The 22,702-nt window shown below is 40.7% G+C and overlaps 1 protein-coding gene across 1 annotated transcript in view; it reads right to left on the reverse strand.

Moving 5' to 3' along the window:
• Positions 1–6,583: 6,583 nt before the first annotated feature.
• The window catches only part of CLNK (cytokine dependent hematopoietic cell linker), a 101,288-nt gene continuing 85,169 nt past the window's right edge, over positions 6,584–22,702 (reverse strand). Inside the window, exons 17-19 of the mRNA XM_067734619.1 lie at positions 18,886–18,963; positions 14,536–14,691; positions 6,584–6,804 (exon numbers count right to left, since the gene is read on the reverse strand). Coding sequence (XP_067590720.1) covers positions 6,658–6,804; positions 14,536–14,691; positions 18,886–18,963 — 381 coding nt within the window. The 3' untranslated portion in view covers positions 6,584–6,657. The remainder of the gene's footprint in view (positions 6,805–14,535; positions 14,692–18,885; positions 18,964–22,702) is intronic.

Below are 22,702 nucleotides of genomic sequence, written 5' to 3' on the forward strand. Positions count from 1 at the left end.
AATGACAGGTCTAGTTGGCTTTTGGTGTTGTTAAAATATTCTATAGTTCTATTCATTTTTGCTTGCTTACTTTATCAGTTTCTGAGAAATGTATATTAAGATTTCCAACTATCACTGGGATTTTTTCTGTTTTTTTCTTTTAGTACTCTCAATTTTTACTTCTGCATATTTTTATTTAAATAGCATTCTATTCATGTTTTGTGGACTCAATGTCTTATCTCTCTGCTCATATCAACTGTATTTCTCTTTTAGTTTTCTTCAGCATCCCACATTTTATCTTTCCCTGTAATTTTTTTCCAGTTTGTAGGTTTTGTTTAATGTCTTTCATATCTTCTCCAAGGTCTTGACTTAAGAGTGAGGTACAAAAATGCTAGTTGGAACATGTATGTTTATGGGTGGGACTTCACTGTAGCATGATAGAGTGGGGATCAGGCTCTTTTGTTGGGGACCAGCACATGCTAGTATTTGTGGCAGAATTAATCTGTTCTCTTGGTTTAGGGTTATGATTCTCCTTCTCCTGGGAACAAAGTATTTCAAACGGGTTGGAGTTCTAAAACTTTGGAATGACACTTTCACTTAAACCCTATTTTTCAGCACAGCACACGCTTACCATTTTCAGCAGTATCTTGCATGTATTTTTTGTATTTAAATATTTTCTGAACATTTTCTGTAGATGTATTCTCTGGATGGACACCAGGGTGAGTGAGGAATAGTAGCCTGGCTGAGGAAGCCTCTGGTTTCTAGGGGAGGGGTGTTGATTAAAACTTATAATGACCATCAGTGAATCTCCTTTTCACCCAAGTCCCTTTACCAGCATTTAAGTGTTACCAGTGACTTCAATTTCTGAGCCTTTCCAGATTTTTGTAATGGAAATGTGGACTAAGAACGCTGCCTACCACATCAATAAACAAAGGATGCTGCAGTCATCAGCAATTGCAGCCATCCCCAACAGTGAACCCTGAGGGAGCTCAGGATGGAAACCAGGAATGCCTGCCATTTGGCAGTCAAGTGCTACAGCACCCCACCCCACCCACACCCCTCTCCCCGCAGTGTACCCTGAGGAGACTCAGGATGAGAAAACACAGGATACTGGCCCCAGACAGCTGAGGTGCATATCAAAGGGATGGTTTTAGTGAGCCTGGACTCTTTGTATCTTCCCATACACAGAAAAGCGCTAACTTCCTTAACTTGAGACGTCTGGTTTTCTTTTATTAACAGTAATCCTTTGCTCAGATTACCTGGTGTTGTTACAGAAACTCCTGTATATCCTGGCATCCCCCCTTCCTCCTCAGAACAGTTTTCTCAGCATTATCTGAGAGGCTGTCTCCCGGGCTCGAAGTCCTAAGAATGTCTGCCGAATAGGTTGTGCATTTTTTTCAGTTGACAGAAACCAGTTTGTTTCTTGTTGAATTGCCTCCTAGCAGGCTTACATTTTAGCTTTTTAAAGTTTTGTTAACTCAGTTACTATGCATTGTCCATTTAATTTCTCTCATCTGAAATTTTGTTGATGTCTTTCTTCATCTGTCATATTTTTTTCTATTCTTTTTATCCTATGTTCTTGCCTTTTCAATTTATTTATTGTCATTAAAGTGGTGTTTCCAGAGAGATGAAAGATAAGTTCATATATAGCCATGTTTTAACTGGAAGTCTTATTGCAGTGGGTACATATTTTATATTTTACTGAATACTGTGAAATTGCTTTTCAAAGTGCTGCATTGATTTATGTTTGTTTTGGGTTGGTCTCAGCCTATCCATACTGATGCTATTTTCTAGAAATGGCAGAGGGCACTCCTCTGGGCTACTTGTGGCAAGCCTCACAGACATGTCCCCAACTGAAGCCAATGCTGAGGCTGGACCAGCCCTTTTGGTTCTTATGATTGCAAGACACACCTCAGCAACTACTATCAGGGAACTTAGAAGAAACAAGGTTTATTACTCACATGTCCTGGAGGGTACAAGCCATGTCCTGCACCACTTAGCAATGTTCAGGGGGCAGGGGGAGAGGTGGGAGAGAGAGAGAGAGAGAATATGAATGTGTGAGCCTGGTGTTGCTGGTGAATTTAAGTTTCTTTCTTTGTAGCGAAGGAATTCGGAGATGAAGTGATAGGTAAGAATCAGATTTATTTAGAGAGAAACACACTCCACAGACAGAGTGTGGGCCATCTCGGAAGGCAAGAGGCAAGAGGCCTTGAAAGATGACATGGTTAATTTTTATGGGGTGGGTAATTTCATAGGCTAATGAATGGGATTATTTCAACTATTTTGGGAAAGAGGCGGGGATTTCCAGGAATTGGGCCACCACTTTTGGACCTTTTATGGTTGGCCTCAGTCAGAACTGTCATGGCACTGGTGGGTATGTCATTTAGCAAGCTAATGTATTACAGTAAGAGTATAATGAGGCTCAAGGTCCACTGGAAGTTGAATCTTCTGCCATCTTGGACCCAGTTGGTTCTAACCAGTCTTTGTCATGTACTATGGCTATATCATTCTTTTAAAGGTTGTGCCCTGCCCCCTTCCCTCCTGTTTCACTGGTGCTCTCTCTGCCTTTATTGGGGTTGATGGTGGGGTACTGGGGTTTTGAGGGTTCACTCTTTATTGGTGAAATTAAAACATAAAAGCAGGAATTAAAGCACAGGAAGGGAAAAGCAAGCAGTGGGTCAGTCAGTTATCTAGGTCCACCAGAGCTTTCCAATGAGGAAGACTCATGCGTGGGGCAGCCTGGCTCTTTATCTAGTTGTGTAGATGGAAATGTGTTCTTTCCAAGATGGATGTCTTTGAAATGGATGCCTCAGCAGTCAAAAGCTTAATGTCAGGCACTTACATTATAATCAAAAAAGCTAATTGTCAGGTACCTACACTACAGGGTTCCAACTAATAGTTGAAATTTCCCCAGAGCCACTTAATAAGTCATTTGTTCTTTCCCCAGGGAAGCTACCTCTATTTCTATTGTGTTCACTTACCCATTCAACAGGTAGTCACTGCTTCAGTAGTATAAGAATGACCTAGAATAGTGCCCTAAAGATAAGAGTGCTCAAAAACAAACTGACAAGGTTTTTGTAATTCTAAAGCTTGCAGTCCTAGGGCCATCCTTTAGCTCTCTACTTAGACACATCCCCTGGGCAGTTTTCCCTGATTACACCCTGCCCCACACATCCAGGCCTACCAATGCGATGGTGGTACGAGGGAGAGAATTACCAAATCTATTATTCTGCACTGCATGATTTTAATGATATGTGTATCTTGCCTGCTAGGCTCTTAGCTCTCTAGCACAGGGATTAGGTCTTTTTGGCCTTTATCTCCCAAATCCAGCATATGCTTGTATGTCAAAAATTGTTCAAGAAACTTTGTCATAAATTAACCCAAAATTTGATTTCAAAAGGGCGTTAGAGGTAATAGAGCATGACTCAAACAAAATTAAACTGTATTTTAAATTTATTTTAATACTCAGTTTCAGATATATTATGACATTTAATTACTTATTTGCTTTAATTTAAGTTAGAGCCATAATGTGCAAAAAAAGAAAGGAAATGTGCTTAGCTAGAACAAATATTCAGGATAAAAAAGTAGATACAGAAATATAGTGCTAATCATATACTGCATAGACTATCTTGTAAAAAAATGCATGTATGTGTACACACACACACACACACGCAGAGCAATGAACTAAATTTGGCAATGGGGTAAAATTTGATTCCTCTATAGTAATTTGAAGAGAAGATTTAATTGATTTCAGCTATGACATGGTTATTCACACACACATACCCCCAAGAGAGGCAGTTTTCCAAGTAACTTTGGGAAAATTAAAAATTTTCTGGTTCAAAACTTTTTAAAGCCAATTCAATGAGCTTCATCAAAATATCTAATATTGGCCCTGCTCACAAGCACTTAGTGATAAGTGTTAAAGAAATACAACAAAGTAATGGGAAACCAACTTAAGATTGTCTTATTCATTGTATACTTATTTGTTGTCTGTTTCTCCCACTTAATTCACTGCTATTATTCTAATATCTACAAGAATGCATAGTAATGAATACATATGCAGTACACAAACAAGTGCTTATGACAAGATATTATTAAATATGAGGAAGATATAAACTGATCCAGAATGGAAGTTATTTAGTCAAATGTAATATCTTGAATGAATAGATGCTATAATCAGATAAAGGTAAAATTCCACTACTATATTGAGCCTAGGCAAGCGACACTTTACAACTGAAAATGAAATAATGGTTGAAAAGGGATTAAAACTCTTTGGAATTTAGGCATGCCAAGCCCAAATCACTGGACTTTCAATTACAGATTCAATGACCATCTAGACACTAAACAGAAAAATTGTGTATGAAGACCTTGGTTCCAGCCACAAGTATGTCACTCTAAGATTTTGGCCAAGGAGACATAGTTTCCTCAATTATAAAATGGGTTATGAATACCTGCCCTGCCTTCTTTACAGAATTGTTGTAAAAATCAAGTACAATTGACATTTATATATTCTTATTCTTTAGTAATCAATTACAAGCAAAATGTCCTTATTACAATCAACACTGAAAATTAGAATGTCACTGTGGCAGACATGGAGGTGGGTCCCTTGAATCTCTCTTGAAATAAGAACATGCTGATCAAAAAGTTTTTTGTCGGCCTGCAGCTAATAGCACCTTCTGGGTCTCCCAGAGCATGTGAAGGTCATGTTTTCCTGGGCAGCCTCTGGCAATGACTTGGCATAATGGTGACTAAGACCTGGCCATTTCTGCACAACACGGGGCACTCTCCTCTGTGGGCAGTCTTTGCTCTGGATCTCACCAATGGGCTAGCCAAGCCTTTCCCAGAGCTGCATCTCAGTCTGATGCTTTTCCTGCCCATTCCTCTCTCCTTCCCTGTTCCTCTCACAGGTGTCTCTCCTGTCTATTCCTATTCCATCTTCCCTTGATCTTTCTTAGGCATTGCCTCCAATAAATATTAGCACTTGTAACTCTTGTCTTGGCATCTGAGTTCCAGAAGACTCAACTAACGTGGCCCCCCCAAATTGTCACTATTATGAATGTTATATTTCTTTCCAGAGATTTTCATATGTATAAGCATTGTGAGCATTTTAAGATGGCTCTACTTCTTTTTCCTTTATCATCATCTCATGCACTTATGAATAATAGGTGATAAAGCATTTTTTAAAATGTAAGCCTCATACAGTGCTAACCACCACCTGATGTTCATGGACTTTAACAACAACAGTGCCTGAGGAAACTCTGAAACATTTCTTGCGAACACAGCATTGAATGGCATGGCCCCGGTGAGAAGTGCAGCAGAGTCATCTGTAATCTTTCAATAACTTTTTAGGGTGAGGGTCATATTCTTTCTGCCCTCAAGCCTGTGTCCTCTCTGCAGAGTCTGTTTCTATGCTGGTCCTGGGCTTCATTTGTATTGTTTTCATTGATATCTCTTGCCTTCTCATTCTTTCTGGCTTTACTTCTGCATTAAAGCTACAATTACATAAATACTCCATATATTTCACATGTAGGCTTTGGAAACATTTGAAATCATTGTGTACTATTAATTTCAATCAGCACTTTTTTGTTTTTAAACTTTACACCACTACAAGAGTTTGTTTATTTATATATTTTAACGTGGGTAAATCGGCATTTTCAAATTGTTTCTCTCTGTCTCTTTTAAATTTAACTTTTCAACTTGATTATAAAATTCCCTAGGGCAGAGAATGTACAGGGGAAGATATGCTTGGATGAAACTAGGCACATGGATAAAAATCTGGGATCTCTTCTTATATTGAGTAAGATCAATGACGTCTTTGAGCCTGTTTCCTCATCTGTGTTGTGAAACAGGAAGAAAATGTAATCCTCTTAGCTTTGAGTGGGGACAACATCATGACATGTGTCAAGTTCCTGCAAGACACTAGCACTAATTCGAGGACAGTTCTTTTCCTTTGAATGGAAGTCCACAAATGGAATTAAAAATTTATACTTTCACTCAGACTTAAGCTTCCTCCCTTTCTGTGAATTTGCTAATTCCACTGGGCTTAAAGCTACTCTAAACAGAGTAGGCTGGAGATGGTCCTATGGCCATTTCACACCATACTAAAAATATTTCTGATTTCTATCTTTCAAGTGGTGTTCACAAGTGATTTGTTTTTCCATACCACACCCTTCACTAAAATTGAATTTCCAGAATTACAAATAAAATAGAGCTAACATTCACCAACATCTTTAGCATAAGGAATCATGAAAACATTGTAAATGCACAAGTCCAAACAATTTTGAAATAAAGAAAGGCAGCACCGAGTCCTATAAAAATCACAGATTTGGGACTCTTACCTAGACTTGTCAGTTGCCAGCTGCAAACATTGAAGCAATAGCTTCCTGTAACCTTTGCTGCTCATCTGTAACATGAGCATAAGGACCGTGTTTTTGTTTTTTTCTTTAGAAGATATTTTTTAAAAGCCAGTTTTTATTTTTTCATCTTATAAATATTTCTTCTGCAATTAGAGCTTTCAAAACCACAATTGATTTTCCAATTTCCATGATAGAATGTTTTTCTTTTCTACAGAATCAGAGAAGTAATCCCTTGAAACCACAGAAAACAATCTTTTGAAATAAAGGAAAAAAATGATAGAGGCATTGGATCCACTGAACTGAAGATGAAACAAAGACCAGGCTACACAAATGAGAAGTGTCTGTTGAGAGGGAGGGGCTGAGTCAGGTAACACTGTTCCCTGTGGATCCCAGTTTTATCCTTCCCGTCAATGAGTATAATAGGAAAATACTTGTAGTGTTCGATGATGTCTTCCACTGAGTCAAACTTCTGAAACACAGAAGAGAAAGTTAATGAAAATTTAGGTACCTTTGTGTCTGTCGATTAAAGTGCAGCCTAACATGCTTCGTTTTATTTAGGGAAGAGGTTAACTCATTTAATGTTTTTTAGATTGTAAAGGGGTAACAGAAAATGTTTTTATGTTTTTTTTTTTTTAATGGATGTGACAAAGAAGCCCTTGAAGGATCAGTGATAAGATTAAGGTAACGAAGGTGACCAAAAGTGAGCCCTCCGCAGCTCTCGAAACTTCCCACCCACGGAATGTTCACCAGAATCAGGTTACACTGGACAAGCTCCACTCTGTGGTTACATGTTCCTACCGTAAGCAGTTCGGATGGGTTAATTACACAGCAGTCAGCCACAGAGAATCCCTGGTGCCTCCCTTACCTTGTCCCCAACTGTGACATACTAAAATCTAGAAGATCAGGGCTTGACCTTCACTTCGTAAATTAATGGGGAAGGTCTGTGGTGAAATCTCTCTCCTGTACACCCCTCTTGTTCTAAAGCATTCTAGACTAATCAGAAAGAACACTGATGGGCTTCCCTGTGGTGCAGTGGTTAAGAATCTGCCTGCCAATGCAGAGGACACGGGTTTGAGCCCTGGTCCGGGAAGATCCCACATGCCACGGAGCAACTAGGCCCGTGCGCCACAACTACTGAGCCTGCACTCTAGAGCCCGCGAGCCACAACTACTGAGCCTGTGCCCTAGAGCCTGTGTGCCACAACTACTGAGCCTGGACTCTAGAGCCCGTGAGCCACAACTACTGAAGCCTGCACGCCTAGAGCCTCTGCTCCGCAACAAGAGGAGCCCCCACAGTGAGAAACCCTCACACAGCAGCGAAGAGGAGGCCCCGCTCACCCCAACTAGAGAAAGCCGGCATGCAGAAACGAAGACCCAACACAGCCAAAAATAAAATAAATTAATAAAAAAAAAAAGGAAAGGATACTGATGACCACAGGGCTCCTGGTAGTTCTTGGCCAACTTAGGTTCCTTCCCTGGGCTTCTTGTGAAATAATGAGGTGACAGTGAATCATTACACTTTTATGTTTCTAGAGATGTACAGATAAAGTGCTGGGGTGATTTAATGGAAAGTAAGATGATTTCAAGTGTAGGGGAATCAGGAAGTGCTTTGTGGAAGATACAGACTTGAAATGGGCTACACATTCTGGGTGAGCCAAGTGGACAAAGTGGGTTTAAAGATCCTAAGAGCAGAGGAAGACGAGTGTGCAGGTGTTGAGAACATGTGGGCACAGATAGGAATTCTGATGAGTTTGGCTGAGTTCTTGAAAGGGGCTATTTGGAGATGATCAGGAAGAAAGAGCTTGCACGACCTGCCTTTTGTAACTTAGGGCAACACTGTGAAGTGAACAGGGAGGGAAGAGCGGACCTTCCCTGAAGAGCCAAGGGAACTGCAGCTCAGAGTGAAGACTGGCTTGCTTCACTTGTTACACAGCCAGAGGGCAGGACCAGGAATGCAATCTGGTTTTTCTGGACGTGTATCAGTTTCTTCCCTGATGCAGCTTTGCTTGTGGCTTGTGAACCCACTGTTCCAACAGAGCAGTGTCCAGATGATGCAGCCTGAAGGAGGGAGCTGCATTGGGGACGACTTTGATTCTCTTTAGTTTTGTACATCCTCCCTCTGCCCAGCACAGAAACGTTTGCAAGCCTGAGGGATACTCAAGAGGGAATGAGATTGTCAAGGTCCGTGTCCTCATGGGGATTCATGCATTGCATTCAGGCGGGGGCAGACAGAAAGTAATTCCCTATCCAGATAGATCATTTCATTTAGGGTTAATTTGCTGTGGAAATAATCAACCTGGGGCTTGAGAACCTCACACAGTCCTCCCGGGGCCTTCCTGATATTGACCAGTCCCTGCATCCATTCCATTCCTGTTCTTCTTGGGAACTGAGTCAACAAACCTCCGCCCACACCCTTAAGCTCATTGAGTTGGTTTGTCTTTTCATCTGAAAAGAGTTCTGATTAAATCTGTAAGTAACTTGCCCCTCTGAGCCCGATACTGGATCTGTGGCAGAGTTTTCAATGAGATAACCTATTTGACCACCCCTAGTAAGTACACAATCAATACTAGTCTCTACCTGATGCTAAGGTAAGGTGGTTGTCCAGCAGGGACAGTAATTGTTCTGCTACAGTAGTTGTAAGTGGAGGGCTGTGGAGCCCAAATGCCTGAGTTCCAAGCAAGGCTTTCCCACCCACTAGCGGTGTGTCCTTGGGCAAGTTTCTTACACTCTCTGTCTCAGTTTCTCTGTCTAGGAACAGTGATGGTAATATTAGGACCTACCTCTGAGGGTCATTGTGAGGGTTCATTGAGTTGACATACACAGCATTTAGAAGGGAGCTCTTTCTGCAGTGACTGCTCAGTAAATGTCAGTCATTGCTATGACCTCCTCCCTTCCAAGTTTGCCAAGAACATGATGAAAGAGCCATGAAATCACTGTAGAAGTTTATAGACTCTCATTGTAAGCCTTTAGGAAGAAAGGAAGGACATTTTTGTATTTCATTTCTAGTCATAAATTAAGGATAGAATTTTCTTTCTCTTTCTTCATACTTGGAACAAAAAATAATTTATGAAAAGAGATTTTCCATGCAGAACTCTTCTACAAAATTGGGTAACCCACATGGCACAAAGGAAATTCTCTATCCTGGGATTAATCTTTAGAGGGAAAAAGATTAATCTTGCTTTATAATCTCAGTCCTGTTTTCTTTAGGATGGTCCCAAAATAGTGAACTCAATACTAATTATTTACAGTTACTGCAGGGATGATATTTTATATGAAAGTGTAATTTTAACAAGTAGTAGGAAGCAAACAAGGAAGGAATAAATAAGTTATTCTGTCATTTCTTATTACTGACTTCTAGTGATAGGCTAACAACTGGTATATTACCCTAAAGATTATTTTTAAAAAGATTATAATTAAGCTCTTACTTTTATATTAAATTCCTTTTTTCAGGAGGACAGCAAATACCATCCTAATATTAGATCTTAAAATTTGTTTAAACCTTTTGTGATTGCCCTAAATACCAATGATAGGCAATGTTTCACTGCCAGAAAGCTTAATCAATCTGCTTGGATACACACATGGGAGTGAAAGAAGAAAAGAGAAAAAGAGGAAGATAGAGAGGTGCAAAGACAGAAGGAGGAGAGAGAAGCAGACTAGGGAAGTGAGAAATAAACTCATTGGTTAATTGTCTCTGCTTCCTAGTCTTTGAACTTGAATTTATCAACTAAACGTCTATCATAATTTTTTAGCAACTTATCACAAACACTTGCAGGACAAGGAACGGTCTGATTAAAATTGCTCGCTTCTACTAGACTCCACAGAAATGTTGACAAATGTGATTTCTAAAACTTGGCAGCAGGTAAAGCTCTGCAGGTTATTCACAAGCAGGTGCCCTGCTGGCTGGTCCAGAGCCGCCAGTGTTCTACCAGGTGATAAATAGGTGCGTGCATAGATGGGCAGAGATTAACAGAGTATCCCCTGGATGGCAGGGACTCTGCCTTGCTCTGCTCTGTGTCCTCAGAATGAAGCATTGAATCTAGCATAATGTAGGCATAAAATTAAGGCTTGGCCCCAAAACTGAACAAATGAGAGACCCGGGCTGAAAGGTGGCCTCCAAAAGATATCCCATGTCCTAATTCCTGGAAGCTGTGAATATGACCTTCTAAGCAAAAGAGTGAATATTACTTTACATGGCAAAGTTAGGATTACATTAAGTATCTTGGGAGGAAGGTCTTGAGAGAGGGGCTGATCCTAGGTTATCTCTAAAAGCAGATATCCTGAATCCTGAATCCTCGTAAGATAGAAACAGAGGGAGATTCACATGGAGAAGAGGAGAAGGCGTGTGACCTCAGAGGCAGAGATCAGAGTGATATGGCCACAAGCCAAGAAAGCCACAGTTTGCTGACAGCCACCAGAAGCTGGAAGAGGCCGGAAGGATCTTCCCCCAGAGACTCCAGAAGAAGGGTGGCCTGTCAATACCTTGATTTCAGATTTCTAGACTCCAGAACTTCAAAAGAATACATATTTATTGTTTTAAGCTACCAATTTGTGGCATTTTGTTACAGCAATCTCAGAAAACGAATATACTGGGTGCTCCCTGAATCTAAGTTCAGACACGAGTTTCTAGCCACATGGCTAGCAGAATGACCCAAATTTATAATATACAGCAAAATGGACCTTCCCAGTCTCATTCTTTGCAGGCATGTGTGGATTTGCTGGCCTTCTGTGCTTGTGACAGGTGTCGACAAGCTGTGCCTTCCCAGGGGACCCGTCCAGGTTTCTCCTGCAATTCTCATGGCTCCATGTGAGCTTTTCATCTGTGTCCGGGACACACAGACCCAGTGAAAGGGCTTTAGGGTATCATTTAAGAGAGAAATGATACTTAGCACCTGCCTCTATGTATCTGGCACTCTCTTTACAGCATCTCATCTTACACTCAGAATACCTCCCTTGGAATAGGTGTCACTGCATTGTATGTGGGGATAAAGTCTAAAGTTTGAAAGACAATCAAAAAGCCACAGGAAATCAAAATTATCCTTGAAAACCCTGTGCCTCATTACGTTTCTCCTGCAGAGTTGGACTAAGATGCTACTTCTTTATTCAAACACCAGATGAAGTAGCTAGTAGTACCTGGCTTGCATTTAGCAGAGCCTTGCTGTAGCAAATTCTTTATCTTTTCTTAGAGATGGGAGATTCTTCCTCAGCAAGGCAAAGGGCTCGAACTGTGAAAGGTGTGCAGGAGCTGAGAACAATCTAGATCATCCCCCTCTTACACCAGGGCACGGCTTGTTCAGAAGAGAGGCAGGAAAAACTACCTGTAAATTGTGATTTTTTTCACCCAGGGCCTGGCACACAGTAAGCTCCATGGAAATCTTAGCTTTTTTTCAACTGAAATTCTGGGCTGTTTTCAAATGGGCTGGGGATCATTTGCATTTGCTATGATGCTATCTGAGACTATGTGAGAAAGTCAATATTTTTGCAGACTATATTAAACCTCAGCTTTGGCATGTACTAGCTGTGGCTGTGGGCCAGTTACTTCACATTTCTGTGCCTCTATTTCACCATCTGTTAAATGTATCAACAGCACCTACCCCACAGGGTTGCTATGGGATTAAACCGATCAAGTTAATGAATAATTGTTAACTGCACAGAATAGTGCCTGTGCATAATAAACGTATGTAAGTGTTAAATAAACATATGAAAAGGAGACTTTTGCTTGGGGGTTGCATGAGAGGAGAAAATTCCATAATAACACAAAAAGTGTTAAAATAGACATTTGAATTCTTTTTTTTCTTTTTTTTAGGTTATATAAATGAAAATTTATTTAGATTGAGAAAAAAATCTCAAAATATTACAATATTTTTGGCCTAAAAATACTACAAATATAAAAATCTAGGAAAATGATGTCTATTTTATTTTTTTAATTTTTATTTTTTAATTGAAGTATAGCTGATTTACAATGTTCCAGGTGTACAGCAAAGTGATTCAATTATACATAGGCATTTGAATTCTTAAGGGGTCCTTGGTGACAATAATTAGAGCAGCTCACCTGAAAGCTGGTGGTCTAATCCAGGGGCTGTCATTATGACAACCGGCTGAGGCCTGCAGGGAACTGGCTGGCAATCTGATTCAACACTATTAGGAAGTTATCACAGGGTCACTGTTTCTTCTCTTTTATAAGCAGACCAAAGTATGGCTTGTTGGGAAAAAAGCTTTTTGGTTTTTTTTTAATGAGAACGTCTATGAGCTGGAAGAAAATACAGGAGGATAAAGGGATACTGAGCTGGAAATTCCATTAGCCATATATATCTGGACCTAAGGGGAACCATGTTTTAGTTATTGCCATGACTCAGTGATAATAATGAAAAAAAATCATAACTAACATTTAGCAATATGTCAGTAATCAGTGTTCTGAGTGTTTTACATTCATTAACTCACTAATCCTCATCACAAAAGAAAATATTGGCTACTTCTCTTTTTAGTTTTGCTGTAACCCTTTCTTACTGTGGCAATATTTGACAGATTTATGTATTAATCTATTTATTCACTCATGTTCTCCTTTATGCCAAAACATTCTCAGGCTGGAGCAAAGAATGGTGAACTGATCCTATGGTAGGTAGCCTAGCGGGTGCTGACCATACCTCTCCAGCCACATATGAGTCTCAGAAAAGGACTCTGGGTCAGACCCTGGTTTTAAGCTGGAATCCTCACACACATGCCTTCGTGAAGCATTTTGGTAGCCCTGGCAATAGTCCTTATTTTGATATCTATTGAAGAACAATAGATATTTGTGTGACAGTTCTGGTTTCATACTGTTCCAGTTTTCTTGGGCCTCCATAATAAAGTACCACCGACCGGGGTGGGGGTAGAGCGACTTAAATGACAGAAATTCATTTTCTCACAGATCTGGAGGCCAGAAGTCCAAGATCAAGGTGTCAGCAGGGTTGGTTTCTTCTGAGGTTTCTCCTTGGCTTGTAAATGGCCCTTTTCTCCCTGTGACTTCACATCTGTGTGTGTCTGTGTCCTAATCTCCTCTTCTCATAAGGGCACTACTCATATTGGATCAGGGCCCACCCTAGTGACCTCACTTTACCTTAGTCACCTCTTTAAAGACCCTATCTCCAAATACGGTCACATTCTGAGGTGCTGGGGGTTAGAATTTTTACATAGGAATTTGGGAGGGGCACACAGTTCAGCCCATAATATATACCAACAGATAAAATTGAGGTCTGGAGATGCTAAGGGAGAATCACTGAATTATAGAAGTCTAGACTTGAAAAGAACATTTACAGTTGAAGAAACTAAAGCTCAGACAAGTTAAGTGACTGGCCTGAGCTCACATACTTAGTAAATGGTGACAGAATTTGAGCTCTGCCTTTCCTTCCCTCCCTTTTTCCCTTCCCTCCTTCCTTCCTTCCCTCCCTCCCTTCTTTCCTTCCTTCCTTCCTTCCTAGAAGAATTGAAAGACCAGCCTCCGTTTGCCCTCTCACTACCTGTGCATCTCTAGCCATTTACTTAATTTTCTAAGCCTCAGTTTCCCTACATCTAAGATAGGGATGACCATTATATCGAAGAGTTGTTGAGGGTTAAAATAAGATAATGCAGACAGACCAAGCCTAGCATAAACACAGCGAAAATCAATCTCCTTTCCCTGTTCTCTCTGATTTATTTATACAGTTATTAATTAATGCTTTAATTGAGTCATTCTTTCACCTAGCCACCTGTTAGCAGATGTGTACCAAGCACAGGCATGCTCAGTGTAGCACTGGATGCTGTGATTGAGGTCATATTCAATGTAGGGACACACACCTACCTAACGCCATCAGATGTCATCAGAAATGGCTGCAGTGGGAGTTCAGCGATGGGTGGGGAAGGAGTGTGGCATTAACGTGGGGCTCAGTGGAGGCTTTCTGGCAGGCAGAATGTAGATGTGTTTTACAGAATGAGTTGTCTTTAATGGGCAAAGCAGGATAGAGGGTGCATGGAAGGGTCAGGATTGGCTGCCAGCCCCATGAGCTAAGACATGAGCGGGAATGCTTGTGGAAGGGGCTGGAAGGATTAGATTACATTCTGCACCTCCAGGGTGGCTCTTTCCAGTGCTGCAGTCAGGGGGATATGGGGGTGACTCGGCCAGCATCCCCTAGTTCTCCCCGTGTTGTTGTCCTTAGCCTGGAAAAGGGAAATCATTGGGTTATACACACCTCGTCTCCTCTGAGCCCTGTTCCCAGGGCAAACTGCTGATTCCTCTCCAGGAAGCGGATTTTCACATTGTAGACTTTGTTCCCATAAAACACCACCAACACATAGGGCTCCGCCCTGGATTTTGTGGAACAGTCTCGGACCAAGAAGGTGCCATCCTGAAGCAAAAGGAAGAACAATGATCTTCTCAGGCATCAGAATCAGAATCCAACCTCCCAACCGTGGCAGTAGTGAAGCTTGTATGCCTGAGATTCCCAAATGGCTTTAGTGTTTGGCAAACCAGTTCTTTATTCAATTTAATTCAGTAAGTATTTATTGAGGGTTAGTTTGCCTAAAGGGTTCTTAATTTTCTGAGAAGTGCACCAGTCAGATTACAACACCCCCTACTTCGAAATCTTCCAATATTCCCTACTGTCCTCAGCAACACGCCGACAACTGTAGCATGATGTTCAAGGATAGATGCACCGGCATCTTCCCTCCTTGGGGGTGCCTCCCTCCATCTGCCAATGTTCCCATTTCCTGTTCTGTTGACGTTCAGGTTATTATCCTAGAGACAGTGGGAGCCATCACAGGCTTTGAGCAGGAGAGGCTTTGAACATTATAAGTTGCTACTCTGCGTGGGGAGATGTCAACATAGGACTAGGGTCCCCAAAACAGATGTGGGGCTTCAAAGTCACTGGTGTCAAAATGAGTGAAGAGACTGTATGAAGGAGAAGAAAATATAGGCTGAGGTGAGGTAAAAGGATGTTCAGGGTAAGCAAGAAGAGACAGGAAGTATTCTAAGGAGATGTCTCAAAGACAGACAGAAACCCAGAAGCTTCAGTGTCATAGAAGTGGAGGGGGGGGAGAGCGAGGGTTTCCAAAAGAAGGTCAACAGTATGAAATAGTCTGAGGGATGTGAGTAGGCCAACTATAAATATAATATAAAATAATCAGGCACACCCTGGAGAGTAGCTTAAGATGAAGGTCTGGTCGTAAAAGGCTAAGAAATGGAGCAATCCTCCTAAACATACACACACGTACAAGGTTTAGTTTTGTGGTTACATTGTGTCATTTATATGACGAAAAATACTGAAAAATCTGTAACTGTAATTGCATAGATTTCTGTGTAGGTGGTTATAAATAATCCATAAAGAATAAATCTAATTAGGTGTGTGTGGTACTTACTATCTATTCTTTATATAGATAGATATTATATATGATAATTTATATTTATAATAGCTGTTATATATATTATCTCCTCTATAGAATATATTTCATATCTATATGTTTATATATATCTGTAACTAATATTTATAGATATTATGTGTACATATATAATAATGATTATAATACTGTATAACAATACTATAAGTATATTAAATTTATAAACAATACTATAAAACTACAGTGATGCCATGATGATGCTGGCAGCTAAGGTTTACTGAAAACTGCTCTCAAGATGCCATGCACTTTACACACATTTCATTTGATCCTTACATAAAATTTGAGGAGGTATTTTATCCCCATTTTACAGGTAAGGGAATTAGGGTCTAATTGTCTAAGTGGATCCTCTCACACATCACAGCTAATCAATGGAATACCTGAAAGTCAAGGTGAAATTCTTTCTATAAATATACCAACCTCCAAGTACATAAAGTGGATTCAAGGAATTTTCTGGAACCTGTTCTGCCAAAAACATTCAGCTGTAATTAAAGCCTTAAGACTCAAGCACATTCTTTTTTTTTTTAAAATTCTTTTCCGTTATGGTTTATCATAGGATATTGAATATAGTTCTCTGTGCTATACAGTAGGACCTTGTTGTCTATCCACTCTATACATAAAAGCTTACATCTGCTAACCCCAACCTCCCACTCCATCCCTCTTCCATCCCCCTCCCCCTTAGCAACCACCAGTCTGTTCTCTATGTCCCTGAGTCTGTTTCTGTTTCATAGATAGGTTCTTTTGTGTCATATGTGTATAACTGAATCACTTTACTGTACAGCCGTAATTAACACAACATTGTAAATCAACTATACTTCAATAAGAAAAAAAAATTAAAAAAAAAAAAGACTCAAACACAGAACATTGCCAAAGATCACAAAGGGAGAGGAGGCCAAGACATGTGGCCAGTTTTGGGGTTTATCATCTTAGACTCTGCAATGAGTTTGTCACAATGAATCTGGGCAGTCCTGCAATTTGAATTAAATTATCTTACATAAATGGGAAACACGTTTTGACAAAACTAACTGAGACAAACAAAATAGGAAAATATGAAGTCATTCAACTGAGTTTCTGTTTCTCAGTGCTTTTTGGGAGGAGGCAGAAACAGGCACAGAGAATAGGGCAAGGGAGCGTTGAGAGTGCCCAAACATAGCTGGAAGGACATTATGTGGCATGTACATTGCCCTTTTAGTACCGTCCACACAGGGGCTCCCGGAAGCAGGTCTTCTAAGAGCTATTTTCCCTTGGGAAAGAGGCTAAGAGAGTGTGACCGACCGCTGATTAGCCAAGAAGAGACAGGGTCGGAGCTGGAACCACTGTGCCACCATTAGACCCAGCAGAGGTCAGTTGTGCATGAGATTCCCTGGGGAGAGGGAAGGGAGGGTGCTCCAGCCAAGGCACCACCCAGCCACCTATGACTCCCCTTCCAGAATGTAAAGAACTCTAGTGGCTACTAGAGGCAGCTGTGACTTTGTGAAAAGAGGACTGATCATGAATATAGATTCTGCCACTTTCTCTACCTTGTAATTGAAACCTTAGCATCGGTTTCCTTATCTAGAGCATGACATAGTTTCATTAATTCCTAATGTGTTCAAGATACTTTAACAACTGTATTAATTTCCTACTGTTGCTATAACAAATTCCTATGAACTTAAAGGACTACATCACAAATTTATTCTCTTACAATTCTGGGAGTTGAAGTCCAACATGGGTCTCACTAGGCTAAAATCAAGGTCTCAGCCAAGCTGTTGTGTTCTTTCTAGAAACTCTAAGGGAAAATGCATTTCCTTGTTTTTTCCGGCTTCTAGAAGCCACCACTTGTGCCTTTACCTGTGGCCCTCTATGTCTAACTCTGATACTGCTGCCTCTCTCTTATAGGGACCCTTGTGATTATATTAAACCCTCCCCAATAATCCAGAATAATCTCCCTATCTCAAGATTCCTAACTTAATCCCACCTGCAAATTCCTTTTCCAAATAAGGTGACATAGTCACAGGTATTGGGGATTAGAATGTGGATATATCGTGATAGGGGGAGCATTTTCTGTTTACCATAGTAACTTACATATAATTTATCTTATTTAATTTTTTAATATTAATTCTAAAAGCTAGGCTTTATTAAAATTTTTTGAGGACCTATCATTTATTCAGCCATCCACTAATTAACTAACTCATTCATTTTTGTATTTCCTCATTCAGCAGTGACCATTGTATTGGTTAGTTGAGGATAGGTTTTGGTGTCGCATCAGTCTTGAGAGCCTTTCTACCATTTCTAAACAATCTAGTATAGGTCTCTGCACATAGTAGAGTAGTTGCTTAATAACTATTTTCTATTTGTGATGATGGTTGCAGTAGTCATTTGCTCTGATCACAAATATCACAGGTTTCCTCTTTTTTTGGTCACATGTAGCTTTGTACTTTTTTCACCCTCTTTGAAGTTAGGTCTGGTCATGGGACTTACTCTGGCCAATGAAATGTGAGCAAAGATGTGGCATGTTAAATTTGAGAGGATGTGTTGAGAGGCAGTATGTGATTGGTGTGAGCATACATTGAGATGGAGCCTCTAGCAGTCTGGGTCTACCCACCCAAACCTGTCTTGAGCATGGAGCTTAAACAAAAAATAAAGTTCTGTTATGCTAAGCAACTGAGATCTCAGGGCTGTTTGTTACTACAGCATAACCTATCACATACTGACTATTACAGTATTCACGATCCCTGCTCCTTTCCTGAAGAAGTGAGACATAAAAACCCAACTGTACCTTGGGCAGACATGTAGGAAGGAGATGAAATTTGAACAAAGCAGAAGGATGGCACCTTCCATTGCAACCTCCATTTATACTCCAGCTTCCACATTTGATCTCCAAAATAGTTCCTTAGGGTTGATTTTACTATTTTCATTTAACAAAGAAAGAAACCTGCATTTACAGATATGTAGGAACTTGAGAAAGTCACGCAGCTGATAAGTGGTACAACCAAGTCTCAAATCTAAAACTCTGTTTGAAAGCCCACTTTCAACGACAACCTCCCCAACGATGAGAAATACAGGGTGAGGCAGGAACTACATCAAAGCGCACTGCTTGTTACATCCTGTGACCTATGGGCAGAAAACCATAGGATGACTACAGAAACAACAACAGGAGAAGCCATTACCTTGTTCTTCTTCATCAATGCCTCTTCCACTGCCTGGCGACTGTATTCTCCAATGTACCATTCGTTGTGCCGGATATCCTGCAGTACAGGTTTAAATGATGAATATTTTAGGGTCAAAAGAAACGATTAATTATTAATTAAAATTTGTTTTTATTCCACTAGTGCCAAATCACAGTTGGATTTATGGGAGATACGCAGTATAAAATTTCTGTCCCCGGATCTTGAGTTAGACACAGAAAATGTAATGGCAGCTTAGGAATTACAAAATTGGCATGACAAAATCTGTCTGTCATTGAGAGTAACCAGAAATGTCACTCCATCTACTGAGAAAGGTGCTTTGGCACCAAACTCAAAATGGATAATAAACCATTTATCTGTCAATGCTGTCTGAACCTGTACCTGCTGAAGCTTATTGAGGTAGGATATATATTGTTTATGATCCCTGTGAGGCCCTAGGCACCATAGAAACAGCAGGGGAGGGGAAGACAGGTACAGATTGAGAGCATCTTTATGCCAATTGCCTAAAGTCCCATGTAGTAGTACTGGGATTTGAACCCTCATCTGTCTGGCTTTCTCCTTGTGCCATACTACCTTATTTATACTAATTTATTTCTTTTGATTGTAAAATCCACATAACAGAGAGAAGGAAGGGCAGTCAGAGATGCACCATGGATCTGCAATGCCTTTACCGAGTCCCAAGGATAATAATATTAAATAATCCTTTGCATGAGTCCAACGTCTCCAAGGATATCCCTCATTCATTATCCCAGTCCATGCTTGCAAGAATCCTGTGAGGCAGGCATTGCCAGGACAGTGGAGGCTCAGGAAGTCAACTTCTGTTACATGTGGCAAGAACTAGGGATGTGACATCAGGTCTTTGGTCTCCCAAAGTACCTGGTCCTCCCAGCACAATCTTGATCCTTCCAATGATGGGTACAGCAAACATATGTGAGCGCCACTGGGAAAGGCATGAGTTAGCTTCCCTCCCAACTCTCCAGCCTCACTTCCTCTCCCTGCCCTGCTCCCCAGTCTGAGGACAAGCCAGATGTGCTTGCTGTTGTCTAGACACACACAGCTTCAGGGCTTGGCATGAGCTAGCCCCGCCGCCTGCCTGGAATCCCTCCTTCTCCTCACTCTCCTTCTCCCTGGCTCTGCCATGCTCTTCCATCAAGTTTTGGGGCAAAGTCACCTCTTATATGAGGCCTCCTTTGGAATGAATTCCTTTACCTAGTCCCTACCCCTAGCAGAGGGTTGGTGCTGGAAGGTCCAGAGGCAGGACCTGTTCCACTCCAGCAAAGCCAGGCAACAGGCTCCAGAAACAAAGGGCAGCTCAGAAAGGGCATCTCTCTGCAGAACTGGCAGCTCTCTGAGCTGATAGTGGTCTGCTGCTTCTGGGGGCCTCTCTGCCAGTCCCGGGGCTTGGCAGGGCTCCGTCATGGTGTGCTTCATCTACTCTGATTTTGTTTATTTGTTCAAGCTGGAAGACACTTAGAGGTTTTATAACCCCGTAGTTCTCCAGGTGTGATCATGAGTGCTGGCTGGTGAGTTTAGGTGCTGCTCAAACACAGAATTAGATAACTCTGAATTACCTGGGGCGGGTGGGAAGTGGTTCCCTTTCAGTTCTCTTTCTAGCCCTTTGAATAATCCAAGAGGGGCATTTCATTTTGGTGCTATTTTGTCCTTAATATCTCTCTGGTATTTCTAATCTCTCCTTATGCTGAGACTCATTAGCAAGTGATGGCATCCTGCTACCATTTTTTTTTAACATCTTTATTGGAGTATAATTACTTTACAATGGTGTGTTTGTTTCTGGTTTATAACACAGTGAATCAGCTATACATATACATATATCCCCATATCTCTTCCCTCTTGCATCTCCCTCCCTCCCACCCTCCCTATTCCACCGCTCCTGCTACAATTTAGTAGCCTTGTTTTGTTTGAGCTACAATAAATTTTTTTTCAAAAATGTGATAAAATATACACATCATAAGATTTACCACTTAACCATTTTCAATTGTTCATACAATGCAGTGGCATTGAGCACATTCACATTTCTTTGCAGCCAGCACCACGATCCAGCTCTAAAATATTTTCATCATCCCAAACTGAAACTCTGTACACCTTCAACAACAACTCCCATTATCTCCTCCCCTAGCCCCTTGTAACCACCATTCTACTTTCTGTCTCTATGAATTTACTTATTTTACCCTCATATAACGAGAATCATATATTTGTCCTTTTGTGTCTGACTCATTTCACTTAGTATCATGTTTTTAAGGTTCATCTATGTTGTAGCACCTGTCAGAATTTCATTCTTTTTTACAGCTGAATAATGTTACTACATTTTCTGTATCCATTTATTTGTTGATGGACATTTGGGTTGTTTCTACCACTTGGCTATTATAAATAGTGCTGCTGTCAACATGGATGTACAAAAATCTGTTTGAGTCCCTGCTTTCATTTCTTTTGGGTATATACCTAGAAGTAGAATGCTGCAATTAGTTTTAATATTACTTTCTGGGACTTCCCCGGTGGTGCAGTGGTTAAGAATCCACTGCCAATGCAGGGGACACAGGTTCGATCCCTGGTCTGGGAAGATCCCACATGCCGCGGAGCAGCTAAGTCTGTGTGCCACAACTACTGAGCCTGTGCTCTAGAGCCTGCGAGCCACAACTACAGAAGCCCGCGTGTCACAATTCCTGAAGCCCGTGTGCCTAAAGCCCGTGCTCCGCAACAAGAGAGGCCACCACAATGAGAAGCACGTGCACCACAATGAAGAGTAGTCCCTGCTCACTGCAACTAGAGAAAGCCTGTGGATAGCAATGAAGACCCAACACAGCCCAAAATAAATAAATAAAATAAATTAAAAAAAAAGATTACTTTATATGTATGTAATACTGGTTTTCTATTTGGAATAGTGATATAAAATGTAAAAAGTTAACTTGATTAAGTATAACATTATTATTGATAGTACATGGATAGGCCACAGATCATAAAGGTGAGTTCAAATAGTTGAAATCAGGGCAATCCTTATTTAGTGCAAGACTTTCCCATGCTTGAGGAATCCAGGCTCTGGGAGGGATGTAACTTTTGGATAGACATCTAGTTAGGACCCTGGGATTCCAGCGCTTATGAAGGAGATGATGAGGAAAAGGAAACCAGGTCTGTGAGAAGGGGCAACAAAAGAATTATGTGCAAAACATTCCCCAAAGTCAAACTTAGCTGTATGAGACTTCTTTTAGAATTAAGGTCAAAATTAATGTAAATATAAGGACAACCAATGGCGCTTGGGACGCTGTAGGGATTATGAGCAATTGACCACAGAGGTATTCTATGTACTCTGCTTCTGCTTAAAATCTTTTGCAAGCTCTGTAGCAGAACCCTGAGCATATGAGGATATGGGATGGAGACCCAGACGAAGCATGTCTTTTTGTGCCTTATTGTGAAAGACTTTAATAAGTAATGTTGCAAGATGATTGAGGAAAGAGCATAGAATTTACAAAGAAAGTTTTATCCCCCCATATAGGTAAGTATAAGTGCAACGTGGTCTGAGAACTGATTGTAGGGATGGAGAATATTTTAGAAAGAGACCAGGAAATAAATGAAGGGCAAGCAAGAATCCATCTACTATCTATTTTCATCTCTCCCTCCTCTGTATGTCTCCTCTGGGGCAGAGACCATAGCTTCTAGCAGGTTGTCTGGTATAGAATAAGTGCTCAACACATGCTTCCTAGACTGTTCAAATGAAATGAGCATACAATACGTGGATCTTTTGTTGGAAAAACAATTGCAATATGTAAATACCCATCAATTCTAA

Source organism: Pseudorca crassidens, chromosome 4, assembly GCF_039906515.1.
Source record: "Pseudorca crassidens isolate mPseCra1 chromosome 4, mPseCra1.hap1, whole genome shotgun sequence".
Lineage (NCBI taxonomy): Eukaryota > Metazoa > Chordata > Mammalia > Artiodactyla > Delphinidae > Pseudorca > Pseudorca crassidens.